This window comes from Aedes albopictus, chromosome 2, assembly GCF_035046485.1.
Source record: "Aedes albopictus strain Foshan chromosome 2, AalbF5, whole genome shotgun sequence".
NCBI lineage: Eukaryota > Metazoa > Arthropoda > Insecta > Diptera > Culicidae > Aedes > Aedes albopictus.
The window spans coordinates 151,796,851-151,813,036 of NC_085137.1; the positions used below are offsets into that span (position 1 = coordinate 151,796,851).

The 16,186-nt window shown below is 44.1% G+C and overlaps 1 protein-coding gene across 1 annotated transcript; it reads left to right on the top strand.

The window, feature by feature from the left end:
* The first annotated feature begins 5,416 nt into the window (after window positions 1-5,416).
* On the top strand, window positions 5,417-13,354 carry LOC134286226 (uncharacterized). Its single transcript, XM_062847812.1, has 4 exons — window positions 5,417-5,905; window positions 5,990-6,344; window positions 8,313-12,651; window positions 12,715-13,354. The coding sequence occupies exons 1-4, from the start codon at window positions 5,417-5,419 to the stop codon at window positions 13,352-13,354; spliced, it is 5,823 nt and encodes a 1,940-aa protein (XP_062703796.1).
* Window positions 13,355-16,186: the final 2,832 nt, after the last annotated feature.

The following is a 16,186-nucleotide window of genomic DNA, read 5'->3' on the forward strand; positions in this document are numbered from 1 at the left end:
CATAAGAGAAAATTAAAGTTTGTGTCAGCCTAATTCTAAAGAAAACGCCTAAATGTATGCAATTTTTATACTAGATAAGTCATTACTTTAGCAAAAGTACAATTTTATGCATAAATATCAATATTTATACAACTTTTGATGACGAAATCGAGTTTAGCGAACACTTGGCAGCTATAAACATTCATTCGAATATTTATTACATGTGCGATGCAGCTACAGTAACAAAAGTTTGAAAGTGTCTTTGAAATTCGTCAAACACGCAGTTTCGAAAAATATTAAATTTAATACAGAAATATGTGACTAATTAGCTGGTAAACATGTAAACTCATCATTCAATAACCTTGGAGCCAGATGATGGTCATTTTCCACAAATTGTTTTAAGTTCAAAGCTTCATTTTTGACGAATAAAAATTGCCCTTACGTCGATCAATTTCACCCCACTGATCAATTTAACCCGAAATCACGGTACCATGCATTTCTTAGCACAATTATTAACGTATTCCCGTTCTAGTTCGTCCAGGAATTTCTCTTCAAGTTCCTCCGAGAATTCCTTCAGATTTCCTCCACAAAACCTTTCGTAAAGTTCCTCTTGAAATTGCGGGAGGTTTCTTCGAGAATTGAATTCCTTAGGAGGTCCTTCGAAGAATCCTCTGGAATTTCCTCCTAAAATACGTCTTGGAGTTTCTAGGAGTTTACCCCCGTGAGTTGCCCTGGGAATTCCTCCATAGATCTTGTCCCTTTCGATTGTCGTAAAGTGTATTTGGATGGGAATCGTAGTTATAAACGTAGTTGATCATGAAGATGTTTCTCGGTGAGCTTCATATCCAATCAATAGGAATGGACTTACTGTGTGTAGAGGAAAAGTGAAAATGAATATTTTTGTTTTGAATATTGAGAGCTGAAATAATCAAATTCGTTATGTTTCCTGTCAATGACTGTGAACATTTTCCACCCTGGCTACAAGCATGAACAATAATCTAGAAGCGTACCGCTAGAAGTAAATACATCGAAGTTATGAATAACAACGTGAAAGCAAAAGCTAGATAATGTAAACTATGGTATGGAAGTAAACAACAAAGAGCTACAAGTTGTAAGCAATCAACAAGAAGCATGGAGTTGTAAGCAGTTTTAGGTAGATTTCAGCCGCAATTCCAAGCGTTTCAGAGGGCTAGAGAGGTTTCAGCTGTGTGGGCTTTGAGGAGAGCTTCAAGGGGACGGTTTTAAATCGCTTTCATGTCGTTTCAGAGTGCTTCAAGGGGAAGGGAGTTCATGGAGTATCAAGGGTGGGGTGGGGGGTTGTGTGGCTTTAAGGTCCTTAGAGACATTTCAGAGCGTGTCAAGGTGTTTCAAGGTATATCATAATTATAGGAAGAAATGCAAAGCATTTTATGACCAATTCAAACTTTTGGACGTTATTTCACGTGAAATGGGCATAATGAGAAATAAGATATTATGTCCTCACATGTTATGAGGCTCTCAGGCAAGCTTCTGGGCCAGGGGGTTTCAAAGGCGTTTCAAGGCATTTCAGTGTTTTTTATATTTTTTTAGGGGGTTTGGGAGATTTCACCGGTTTTCTGGTGTGCTTCGAGGAATTTCAGGTGGTTTTCAGTATGATTTCAAGACGTTCCAGATTGATGATTAGATTGTAGATACGATTACTGAAGGGAGTACTTGTAGATTCTCAATCAGATATTGAATTTATCACTTGACAGTACAGAAGTTATTTGTTAACAAAACTTCGTTCTCTGAAAGAAACTACAAACACAATGCAAACAAATTTGCAGAGATGCTGGAAATTACAAGATTAAGCATGAGCATGAGCATAGATGACCGTACAATTCGTAGTTGCTTAGAACAATCGAAATTGCACAAGTAACCAACAAACGGAGCTTGGGAGTAGCTACCGCCCTCAATGTGCACAGTTCGAGAATTCCAAACTTTATTAGTCAATAACGGCGCCGGCCACGTTCTTACGGTCATCGAGGAAGGGAAGGAATGTTAGTGTGACGTACGTTGCTACTAGAGATCGAGATCACCTCATCTTCTCCACGGCTGTCACGGAAAGGAGTTTTTGTTAGTGGGGATGGGGAGAGTCACATGATTTGGATTTACTTTGGTAAGTGATGTGATTCATGCAACCTTTATTTGAGTCAAAACATGTATTTATTATGACTAAAATATTACAAATGTCGACACCGAAGATGACGAACCATTCAAATTTTTGTAGTGCGTATGTGCTGCAGCATCTTCCACTAACTGGTGTCGAAATCACGCTGAACCGCTACAACAACACACGTGTACGACGATGTGCACATTCAAATTGACGACGACGACGCGGCTGATCCGAATGAAAGCGGCACATCCACTTTGCTTCCAAAAACACACTTAACCGCCCCGTATGAAAATGAGCACTGTCCCGCACACATAACGACGACGCGATGCAACGACGAACCAAGACGGACTGAAATGTCATCCGCTGCTGGCATCACACGACCGACTTGCACAAAAACTAGTTTTTTTTCTCTAAAACCACGCACACAGGACGACGACGCGGCCACGACTGTTAATTCGCAAAGATGGACGTGTTTCAGCTTCGGAATCGGATTCATTTCTACGCGAGGGAGACATTCAAGTGGCTCCATAGCTTGGAGGAACAAAAAGCATTCATCTAGCGAGCATAACACTTGGGATACAAAACCGTGGGGCGATAAGGAGAGCGTCCAACATAGATCTGATTCTCACAAGTTCCTACCTGATGCTTTCACGGGTCAAGCGATGACAAAGACCGCCAGCTAAGAATTGTGTGCCTAGCTGGTTGTGCAGCCTGGGCACTGTTGTCCTTCTGACTACAGCTAGATTGAGGAGGTACGTCTCGAGCGTCTGTACACCAAGGAGGTGCGGCTCAAACAGCGTCTGTTCTGGCACCCAGCGGCTGAGTATGAAATGCTCCTCCACCGGAAGCTATCCCTAAGGTGGCTGCTTCACCATGGTGAATAGGGGACCTTAGACCAACAACCTACTGTTTCCGAAACCCGGAAAACGTTACAGAAACCGAAAATGAAAGATTACGAACTGATTCAACGGCAACGACTTTTAGCGCGAAACAACGAACAAGAATCCAGAGACTCATGGCGGCGCAGCCTCAACAACGAAATCAAGCAAGTCGACAGAAATTTGACCTGGCCACAGGTCAAGGCGATGGCTGACAATCGCCCTGGATGGAAATCTTTCAATTCGGCCCTCTGCACCACCATGGGTGCCCAGTTGCCCAGGACTGAAAGTAAGTATCAAGCGAGCATGTGCATCTATTTTCGCAATTTAAATTTGTGCGTCGAACACGTGTTCCTGTTGTGTATTCAACTGGCTCAGCTCAATAATCACATCGGTAGAGTTTAAAAGTTTGTGATCTAGTTCTGTCTTTGTTTTTTAAACCAAAAACTAAGCTCAAATTTATCTAAACCCTTCCGAAGCACCCATATGAAGGCAAATAAACACACAAAAGCACTAAGCTCCACAAATCAAAACACAAACGAAATAATTTTCTCAGATTTATGGTGTCATGGGAAATTGATTTGCTGTCTGCCGTATACCGAAGCCACAATTTACTTGTGCTATACTTGCACCCATACATAGGAATGTTAGAAGGAGAGCTCTCTGATGGTCACGTACCGACCAACAGCCCAGACACACGATGATGATGATGATACAATCCAGCAATACCTACGCTGCTGGCTGGTTGCTGAGACCTGTCAGCTGCGGTGAAACTGATATCTACTGACCGGTTCAGGTTAGGTGAGGACAGGCGGAGGGGTGCTACTCTACAGCATCACTACTGATGGAAACGTTTAGGGAGATGTAACTACCCTGGTTTGACCAAAGATTGGATTTATTGATGTATGATTCGGTGTAGAGCTCCTGAAGACACATCCATACTGAATGACAGTTTAACTGATTAGAATTCGGTTGTGACCAAATGGGAAAATAGTGTGATGGTTTCCAAATTGTCTTCTTGATTTTGGTATCTTTCTTTTTCCTAGATTTTTGTTTATAGCTTATTTTTCCATGGTTCTAGCTTCTAACTTATTGCATTTAACATCTTGAGCCTTGTAAGTTTGTAGCTTCTACATTTTTGCGATTTGCTCCGTGTTTTTAGTTTTCACTTTTTGGTTTTCTTTTATTTGATATTGGTTTATATTTTTTAGCTCCCGTTAGTCAGTTTTAGCAGTTCAGCTCTTTGCATCCGCCTTTTTCAAGTTCCAACCTCTACTTCCAGTTTCTAACCTCTTGGTTGATGTTCCATCTTCCAGTTATATTCCGTTACAGTTCTAGCTTCTATTTGTGCTTTTTTGATTTTTAATTTCGTAACTTATCCATTTAGTGACTCTTGAGCTTTTCTCCTTACTTTTTATCTGTACTTGCCATAAATGACGTAAATGACATTGAAAATTTCTGGCATTACCCAAAAACCTCTTGGTAATTTTATGAATTTTCTTCCAAAGATGTTGACCTACCTACGGCTAGATCTTCCATTCCATTTATCAGTCAGTTATTTTTGCATAGCATGTAGTACAAACTAAATTTGAAGAGCTTGACGATAGAATTGTTACTTGAAATTCATTTCAAGAATGCGATTTGGATGATCTACTCCAAACCCAATTGATTACACGAATCTCCGTGTGGTATTGACAATTCACTTACAAACACACTTTATCAAAGCATTTACTTCTTTTATCCACTACTCCTCACATACTAGCAATACATTCAGCAGAGCTTCGGGGATTACTGTATTTTTAACAGAAAACAAATCTATCGTAAGAAATCGATTCGATTATACCTAAACCAATATGGTCGAATGATGGTTGTGCGCGACGGAACCCGAGGCGTTCAGTACCACCCTTACATCCACTGAACGTGATCCTCGGGACAGAGTGGAAACCAACGCTGTCAACTAATGTGACGTTCTCCTATTTGTAAAACCGACCTAAACCTAAATGTACACGAAAGCAAAAGTGACATTGAACACGTTAAAACTTATCTCTAAATTGTTGAAAATTTTGTATTTGTATTTCTCTAATTTCCACGCAAATTGTAAGTAAAATTGAATTTATTGAACTATTTGTGAACTAAATATAAATATCTACAGGACAACACAAAACACTGAACAAACATTGTTACAAAGACGGAAGATAGACGTAGAAAACTAAAACTGTAAGGTAACCTTAAATTATAAACTAAAACATGCGTTAAATAAAAATTCTTTGTAGCTTGTAGCTGACTCAACTAAAAAGCGAGTTTGTCTGAAGAGGTTTTCGACGTCCGTCCCGTAACAAACCTACAAGAGTTTTACACTCTCTACGATCCGTTTCATCCAATTGGATGCAAACAGCCGGCGCTTGGCGAGCGAGAGGTGTCAAATATGGATCGTCATTGCCCTCTCTGCACGGAGCCAGACAGCCCGGTTTCTATGATCGATTGTGCTAGGTGCCAAAAACGGTATCACCATTCATGTGCCGGTGTGCAAGATGGCAATCCGGGTACTTCTAGCACCTATTGCTGCAGATTGTGCGTTCCCCGGGACCCAGCCCCCTCCGTCTCCATGTCCAAGTCGGCTTCAACCACCGCAAGCGCACGGGAGGCGCGATTGCAGTTAGAGATGCTGCAGCTAGAGGTGGAGAAACGTGTCCACGAAATGCTGATGGTGCAACGGGCAGAAGCGGAGAAGCAGCTTCAGGAGCGAGCCATGCAGCTCGAACGGGAAAGGAGCGAGAAAGCGATCGCCGAAAAGATCGAACTGGAGAAGGTCTACATCACTCGCAAATATGATTTGCTACGTGCACAAGTGGAGGAAAGCGAAGACGGAAGGAGTGTGCGGAGTCGGCGGAGCAGCGTCAAAAGCATCGAAAAGGTGCAGAGATGGATAGACAAGCACCCAGTGACCCTGACTTCCAATTCTGGGGATCGTACCCCCACTGGAACCACGTAACAGCAGGGTATTTCATCCAACCAGCTGCAGCCACCAATTACAACACTACCAAGCACGTCCGGATTGCCAAACCACCAATCTACAGCAGCGATCAATTCCGATGCGTCGAAAGACCAATCCAGCGTTGCAGCAGGTCTACCTTGCAGTGGTTTGGGTGTACCGAGTGAGATTTCGCCGTTAGGTCCAACAACGGGAGCCGCAAATTTGCTTCCAGCGTATCATTCTACCCCACTCGCCCCGCCAGCAGCCACCAGTCAACCGGCGGTGAACGATGTCGTCCGTGATGATCAACTCAACCGCACATATTCGGCGCCGCTGAACCACCTCGTCAGCACGGGCAAGGGACTGGAGGCCGCAAAGAGTTTGTATTCGAATTCAGCTCCTGTAAGTACACCCAGTAGACCAGCTAAGGCAGAAAACGCTAGTAGGGCACAGAATGTACCTTTTCCACACACGATATCGCACGTAAATCAAACAGAGCAATGTTTTGATATTAGCTCCTTCAGTGTAGGTAGGGCCTATCCGATAGCAGACAACCATCTCTCTAACCAGCTCAGGGCGAGGGCACACAGTATAACAGTTCCAGCTGGAACAACTACAAATCAAATCCTCTCTCAGTTACCACACACTGATAATGTACCTTTGATGAGTGTCTCGAGCTATTCGGGTCCAATATTCTCGCTACAATCGGGTTCTTCTGCTCCCCCTTTCCCTCCCGTGTCAAAAATACCATCGTTCGCGAGTGATGCGATCCGAGCGATCTCGACAAGTGCAGTGACCATTCATGATACTCCAGCTGTGTATTCGCGAGTGACTGAACCAGCAGTGATTCCCAACCGTTTCAAAAGTGGAACGATAACATCTGTGCCAGTGATGAATTCGCGTGAAGGTTTCCATAGCCAGCCGTCACTTATTCCTCCAGTGACCAGTTCGGTTTCTCTTCAAGTCCCAGCGGCCAGTAGTGCGATGCATGGCTCTGCAGTGGCCAGCGCGGCATCAGTGAATATCCCGGCGGCGATCAACGCGAGACTAGTGAATCCGTATGCCATCAATTACCCAGCGCAGCAGCAGGGAATGGGATTTAACCAGGTACCATCTCCAAGTTGTGGGGCACAAGCGGTCAACTTCCCGCATAAATCCAAACCACACCAAAACATCACGGAGTATGGTTTATAGTCGATTCTAAACCATAATCATTATGGTAATCTCAACCATAAGCCAACCATTACTGGGTAAAGTTTCGACCATAATGAATGAAGTTTTTGAAGACTCGACCATACGAGCAACGGGTCGTTAAGAATGTTTACCGTATCAAAATACTACTTTTTGTGAACAAATTTCGCCTGACGACAGTAATGTAAACATACCCAATAAGGTTGAGAAATCTACTACTGGAAAGTTGGAACTATGGTTGGGCTACAATCGTACAATAACAGGAAACAGTTGGTGGTGTGGTTCAAATAAGACGTTCTTTTTTAATTTATTTAAACTTAAAATTAAATTCAAAACGCAAACATTTCTAATCATTTTATATTCATGTATTATAAAAAAATCTCTTAATGTGTCATTAAATCACAACAACTGATATTTCCAATTCTGGTTGAATTCCCGACGAGTACTGCAGCAGTTCAGACGAATGAGCGGATGGATCCACTTCCACGCTCGCTTCCACGAATATATAACATTTCGGCATATTTGGACGAAACACAACCACGAATTTCTAGAACAGCGGCCTTGTAGACACATCAGGAGGCACAGTTGGTGCCCGCGTTGGTTCCGTATTCGCAGCTGCGTTTGATGTTAACAAGTGTTGACGCAAAGCTTCGGCTCTATACGAATGTAAAAAAAAACAGTTCAAAAATACATATTTTAAAGTATAACACAACTTACCTCCATTTCCACGTCCAGTGCAGTTATTAGAGCTTCCGATTAAGCGGTACGAATTAATAGCATAATAGCAAACAACGGAGCAAAATAAAAACAAATAAGAACGAAAACATTCCTTCACCTAATTTTCTGCAAATTGAAAGATGGCTGCCAATTTTTCGAGTTGCGATCCAGCCCAGCAAGTGAACCACAGGTGGTACGGTTCGAAAATGTTCTCATATGGTAGATGCGAATGCGGTCGAATCGCAACATTATCAGACAATTTATGAACAATAACGGCTAATGTTCTAGCAGTAGTTGCAGTCCTAGTATGATTTTACCGTAATCGGCTGAACATACATCAACTATAATCAAAATAGGTTACCATTAACACTGCGTTCACGATACGGTTTGTCTTGTTTAGCGAATGGTCAATTTCTATGCGGGTTCAACACTCCAACAGCTCAGCAACTGGCAGCCCGACACGTCGTCCCGAAGGAGCTTCCTCAATTTTCGGGAAACCCCGCGGAGTGGCCGCTATTTTGGAGTAGTTATGAGACTTCGACGAACATCTGCGGCTACAGTGAAGCTGAAAATCTAATGCGGCTTCAACGTTGCCTGAAAGGGGAAGCTAGAAAAGCTGTCAATTGTTTTCTGCTTCATCCGATGAACGTCCCGGCAATAATCCGCACGCTTAGTACATTGTACGGTCGACCTGAATCCATCATTGGAACTCTGCTGGCAGAAGTGCGAGCTGCGCCGGCCCCACATTCCGAAAAGTTGGAGAGCGTCATCAATTTCGGATTGGTAGTTCGCAATCTCTGTGCTCACTTGGTCGCCACCGGCCAAGAGATGCATTTGGCCAACCCTATGTTAGTCAACGAGCTGGTTGACAAACTCCCAGCCAACATAAAATTGGACTGGGCGCTGTACACGCAACGAGCGGCCCGAGCTGATCTGAGAACATTCTCGGATTACATGAATGTTATCGTCGAAGCAGCGAGTCGAGTAACGCCGGTGATGGACAAACCGAGGGGAAAAGCAGTCATAAATACCCACGCGTCGACTGATCATGGCGGTAGGAGTCAAGGAGACTACAAACCAGCAGCAACCAGACCGGATTACAGTAAGCATCAGCCCGGTGCTGGTAAACGGCCTTGCATGGTCTGCAAGACAAGTGGACACAAACCGAAGGACTGCCCATCATTCAAATCCAAATCGCTGGAAAATCGTTGGAAGATCGCACAGGAGTTTCACCTTTGTAGAAGATGTCTCTATCCGCACGGAAAGTGGCCCTGCAAGGCACCAATGTGTGGGACAGACGGCTGTGGACAACGGCATCATAGACTTCTTCATGCCGGCAATCCAGAGGAAGAACGACAGCCTGCTGCACCGTCTAATTCAGTATCTCGAGTAGTCAACGTACACCAACACTGCCACAACAAGGTTCTGTTCCGAATCATCCCAGTGGAGTTACACGCCAACGGGAGATCCGTCCAAACGTTTGCCTTCCTCGATGGTGGGTCCGACACAACATTGGTGGAGAAGTCACTGGTTGAACAGCTCGCCCTACATGGACCTGTATCACCACTGTGCATGCAGTGGACTAATGGAGTCAAGAGAATGGAGGAAGATTCGATGAAAGTGCAGATCCAGATTTCCGGTGTGGGACAACGCAAACAGTTCCAACTGAGAGGTGTGCAGACCGTGGAGAGTTTGGATCTTCCTCGGCAGTCAGTGCACTTCAAGGAACTAGAGGATCGCTTCGCTTATCTACGGGGACTTCCAGTTCTGAGCTACGACAATATCGTTCCAGGGATTTTGATCGGGCTGGATAATACCAGTGTGAAGAATTCGCTCAAACAACGCGAAGGCAAGGAAGGTGAACCCGTAGCCACCAAAACCAGGTTAGGATGGGTGGTGTATGGTTGCACTGGACCAACGGATCAAGTTACTTCACACCGGGTACTCCATGTTTGCACTCGTAGCCACGACGACGATCTTGATGGCTTGATCAAGCAGTTCTTTTCGACGGAGAGCGTAGGTGTGTCTGTTGTGAAACCGGTAGAATCGGCAGACGATCAACGGGCACGAAAAATTCTGGAAGCAACAACGGTACGGACTCCTTCCGGTCGATACCAGACCGGCCTGCTTTGGAAGTACGACGACTTCGTATTTCCCAACAGCCGTCCGATGGCTGAGCGGCGCCTGAAATGTCTTGAACGTCGCCTGTCCAAGTCACCGGAGCTCTACACCAAGATGAGGAAGCAGATAGCTGATTACCAAACGAAAGGCTACGCACATCGAGCTTCGCAGCGAGAACTGGAAGAGTCGGACCCTAATCGCATCTGGTATTTGCCCTTGGGTATCGTTGTGAATCCCCGGAAGCCAGAGAAGTTGCGAATCATCTGGGATGCGGCAGCTGTCGTGCAAGGAGTATCGTTCAACTCGGCTCTACTGAAAGGTCCAGATTTGTTGGTGCCTCTTCAAGCGGTGCTCTGCCGCTACCGTCAGAAGGAAATTGCTATTAGCGCCGATATTATGGAAATGTTCCATCAGGTGGAGGTGAGGCCCGAGGATCGACAAGCACAGAGGTTTCTGTGGCGTGACAAACCGGAGGACCCAATACAAGTGTTTGTGATGGACGTGGTCATATTCGGTTCAACTTGCTCACCATGCTCTACACAATTTGCCAAAAATATAAACGCAATGGAACATTCGATGGAACTCCCAGAAGCAGCTGCGGCAATAATAGAGAACCACTACGTCGACGACTATCTGGATAGCGTCGACAGCGTCGACGAAGCGGTTCAGCTAGCATCGGATGTACGAACAGTGCACGCTCGAGGAGGCTTCCAGATACGACATTGGATGTCCAACTCACCCGAAGTGTTGAGGCGCATCGGAGAGCGAAATTCGCAAGAAGTTAAATGCTTTGTGGTGGACAAGGACAGTCAGCAAGAACGCATCCTGGGAATGGTCTGGCTACCCAGCGAAGACGTGTTTTCTTATACGACCAGCTTCCGAAGAGATTTGGAGCGCCTGTTCGACCAAGCGGTTACTCCCACCAAACGAGAGGTGTTAAGACTGGTGATGAGTCTGTTTGACCCGTTAGGTCTCGTCGCATCCTTTGTCATCGAAGGGAAAGTCATCATCCAGGAGGTTTGGAGATCGAAGGTCGGCTGGGATGAGCAAATTCCCGGTGAAATACTTTCACGTTGGCAGCAATGGTTGGAGATACTTCGGTCGCTGGACAAAGTGAGGATCCCGCGGTGCTATTTTCCCGGATACAGCCAAGAAGCCTACGAATCGTTGGAGTTGCACGTGTTCGTAGACGCAAGCGAAAGCGCGTTCGCGGCCGCTGCTTTCTTCAGAGTTGTGGACAACGGAACAATCCGGTGCTGTTTGGTTAGTGCAAAGACCAAGGTAGCTCCTTTGCAATCGATTGGGATACCTCGTCTGGAACTTCAGGCAGCAACGATTGGAACACGACTGATGAAGACTGTCACCGAAAATCACACCATTCCGATCAAGCGAAGGGTGATGTGGAGCGATTCCAAAACGGTACTCGCCTGGCTTCGATCAGACCATAGGAGATATCGGCAGTTTGTAGCATTCCGGATTACGGAGATCCTCGAAGATACGAACGTTGCAGATTGGAGATGGGTGCCAACCAAGCTAAACGTGGCGGACGAAGCCACAAAATGGGGAAAGGGTCCCAACTACCACGAGAACTGCAGGTGGTTCAACGGTCCTGCATTCCTATACGAGGACGAGTCTAAATGGCCTGAAGCAGATTCGGCGCAGGAGGACCATTCGGCAGAAGAGCTACGGAACGTCCGTATTCATGTTCAGCACACGGCTGAACCCGTTGTGCCTTTCCAGCGGTTTTCCAAATGGGAGAGACTGCTGAGAGCAATCGCATATGTACGCCGTTTCTACCAGAATTGTCAACACAAAAGGAATGGCTCGGCGATCACCACGGGATTTCTATCATGCGAAGAGCTGAATGCAGCAGAGTATCTGGTATGGAAGCTAGTGCAAGAAGAAGTATTCGCAGCGGAATTCGACGTTCTACGGAGCAACCTGCACGAGCCATCGGGTCAACGGGAAGCAGTAGAAAAGAGCAGCAGCATCTACAAGCTGGTGCCATTCCTGGGCGAAGGAGAAGTAATACGGAAGGACAGTCGAATCAAAGCCTCACCTTACGTTTCGTACAACACGAAATTTCCAATCATCGTACCCAAGCAACACTACGTGACGGATCTCCTGGTCAACTGGTATCACCGGCAATACGGTCACGCAAACGGAGAAACAGTGGTGAACGAAATTCGGCAGAAGTACCACATACCGAAGCTTCGAGTTATCGTACGGAAGATTGCGAAATGCTGCACCTGGTGTTCGGTGTACCGATGTGTACCACAAGTACCGAGAATGGGTCCATTACCGATAGCACGGCTCATGCCATACGTACGAGCTTTCACGTTTGTAGGTCTGGATTACTTTGGACCCCTTACTGTTCGCGTCGGACGGGCCAGTGCAAAGCGATGGGTAGCCCTGTTCACTTGCCTGACTACTAGGGCAATACATCTGGAAGTGGCGACGTCGTTGTCAACCGAGTCTTGCATTCAGGCAATTCGTAGGTTCATCGCTCGTAGAGGAGCTCCCCAGGAGGTGTACTCCGACCAAGGAACCAATTTTCAAGGCGTGAGCAGCGAACTTGCCAGACAAATACGGTCGATCAACGGAACACTTGCGGCTACCATCACCAACTACCGAACCCAGTGGAAGTTTAACCCACCGTATGCTCCTCACATGGGGGGCGTATGAGAGCGGCTTGTACGCTCCGTAAAGTGTGCTCTCAGCTGTCCTTTGACCGATCGCAATCCAGACGATGAGACGTTAGCTACAGCACTTGCGGAGGTAGAATCCTTGGTCAATTCGCGCCCTCTGACCTATCTACCGCTGGAGAGCGAGGAGCACGAAGCCTTGACGCCGAACCATTTTTTGCTCCTAAGAGCCAGCGGAGTAGTTCAGCCAGCCACGAAGCCGACGCATGATGCAGAAGCCCTGCGTTCCAATTGGGGCATGATCAAGGTTATGCTCGACAACTTCTGGAAAAGGTGGCTCAGAGAGTACCTCCCAGTTATGTCGCCGCAGTCAAAATGGTTCGGAGAGGTGCGGAATGTCCAGGTCGGTGACCTGGTGATGATTGCCAACGAGAAGGAGAGGAACAGCTGGACACGCGGAAGAATCCCTCAAGTATACCCAGGAAGGGATGGGCGTGTCCGCAGAGTCGACGTGCAGACTACAGCGGGTATCCAGCAACGTCCAGTGTCTAAGATAGCAGTACTCAATGTCGCTGAAGATGTTGGTATAGCTGAAGGTTCTGACAGCAATACGGTCGGGGGTATGTGCGCGACGGAACCCGAGGCGTTCAGTACCACCCTTACATCCACTGAACGTGATACTCGGGACAGAGTGGAAACCAACGATGTCAACTAATTTGACGTTCTCCTATTTGTAAAACCGACCTAAACCTAAATGTACACGAAAGCAAAAGTGACATTGAACACGTTAAAACTTATCTCTAAATTGTTGAAAATTTTGTATTTGTATTTCTCTAATTTCCACGCAAATTGTAAGTAAAATTGAATTTATTGAACTATTTGTGAACTAAATATAAATATCTACAGGACAACACAAAACACTGAACAAACATTGTTACAAAGACGGAAGATAGACGTAGAAAACTAAAACTGTAAGGTAACCTTAAATTATAAACTAAAACATGCGTTAAATAAAAATTCTTTGTAGCTTGTAGCTGACGCAACTAAAAAGCGAGTTTGTCTGAAGAGGTTTTCGACGTCCGTATCGTAACAATGGTCATACACTGGATAAGGAAAATGCTTCATGAAGTGGACGGCTATGCCAACATCCTGACAACGATGATGATAACATTATTTCGACCCTGTCGTTTAGATCAACCAAACAACAAGTGGAGGGGGGAAACTGTGCCATAAATAAAGAATGTGTATATCGATTTACATTCGAGTGAGACCAGTGAAGATTCTCTTTTCGACCGGGAGCAGGAAGTAAACAGTGGATAGGCTAAAGAAATTGTTCGATTTTTTACTGATCGGAAAACAAACAAGCACATTTTAATCAAGCCTATACAGTTTTGATGGCTCTACCTCATTTGACATACTGTCGTTTGACATAATGTCATTTGGAATAAAGGCCATTGTTATCCTTGTTATGCCAAATGACCTTTATGCCAAATGGCATTTATGCCAAATTGCTTTATGCCAAACGGCAGTATGTCAAATGGGGTAGAGCCATCAGAACTAGAATTAATTGGATCATCTACTAACATGCTAACTGCATGTCATATTTTTTTTTACTTTTAATGTCGAACAGCACACTCCTGGTAATGAATTCTCTCAAACTAGCCGCGCTCACCAAAGTAAATGTTGGTACAACTGCACAATGACTGGCATGATACGCTGAAAAAAAGTTAAAAAGAATATTTAAAAAAAAAACGTCTTGAAAGAATTCTCCCACTGTCCAACAGCATCCGGTTTAGCATATCCTCTTCTATAGAAAATGTATATTATCCCTTCGCTGAACACTGAACGACGTCTGATAGAATGATGATACACAGCTACTCAAAATGATTGAGTTCTAGAGCCACATCTTCCCCTCACTCGTAAGTTTCGTTTTTTTTGCCACAGACAAGTAGGGTAGAAGACCACCAACATCGACTGTCGATGACACTTTGTTGTCGCCCAAAATTTCAATCAACTTCCTTCTCGTCGTCGTAGTCGTCGTCGCCACCGTTGTCGTAAGGCAAAACTTTTCAAATCGAGTTTATATGATATGTGGTGAAGTCTTTCTTTTTTGTGGCTTCGTCCAACTTCCGGTTCTCGAGTTTTTCTCTCAACGAAAGTTTTTCGCAAGTATGTTTTGCATCAAATTTCAGTGGGTTTTATTTGTTGCTACTGTTGTTTAGTGGTCTATCTTAAAGTTTTTTTAGGGAAGGCATGAACATTCTTTTTGGCTAGAAAATATTGTCATACAAAAAAGTATAACTAAGTATAAAAACCCGATTTAATCCACCTATGGTGAACAGAACCCTTCTTACACTTATTAAAACTATTGTTGTATTATTTGTATTTAACATATTTATTTTGTGTGATGGACCAAAAGTTCTAGAAAATATTGTGGATTTGGCATCTAGTGGATTTCCAAAATAGCTTCATGGACCATGGACTAAATTACCAGAAATGCCAGACACCTCCTAGAATCTTGTGTGAAATTTAAAAAAATAGCTTACATATTCTGGAATATTGTATCTTTTGTTAACTGCCAAAAGATCTTGAATCGATTAACAGTCGAATCAGTCGAATCAGTCGAATAAATTAGCTCCGAAGTACTTGGTATTCATGGTTATGGTGTAAAAAGGACAAAAATGATATATCTACTATTTTAATCAGCTAGTTATTTTGGCTGTCCGGTTCTTGAATTTTTCCCACAATATATAAATTTAAAGCTTTCATTTAACATATTGTTAGTTTTCATAGAATTCCTGTTTATTTGTAATTTGTTATTTATAATTTTATTGAAAACAATAACCTGTTAGTATACACTTTAAATGAGGTCAGCATTATTGATTGAACAATAATTTCCCATAGACTGGTCAAAAGCTCATGCATGATAACAAACGAATATAATAATAAAAAAAACCCGAATTAATCCACCTAGCGGTGATGGTGCCTTTCTCGTGCTTTAAAATATCCTTTCGACAAAACTTAAGCGACATGTAGATGACATTGACATAAATACAAAATGAAAACTGCCTAATCTACTCAATATGGATACATTTTATACTAGCATGACATCCGATATTCAGTCAATATAAGACAACGCACAGTGGGAAAAATAGGTATAAAACGCGAATAAATGCGATATCTCTGCTCGGAGTGGATGGATTCGAATGAATTTTTGACACAAAGTGCAAAAATCTCTATAGTTTCAGATAAGGGGGTGTCATTCGCCGCACGATGCTGGAAATCAGTGTATGAAGCTCGTTTTACCCCACGCTCTCTTTCTCTCACCTTTTTGAGAAAATCCTCATCCATTCCCGACTGGCGTGCAAAATAAATGACTCATTTAACTCGTATATGTGCAAAAACTTGCATAATATCGACAATTTGACATAAGGTTGGTCTTACTCTTATCGATTGCGTTCCACTCCTGGCAGAGATGCATGTGAAAGTTTTAAAAAATAGGGTATATCGGAGTTATTTGAAGATAATTCAATTTGTAAAGCCGTGC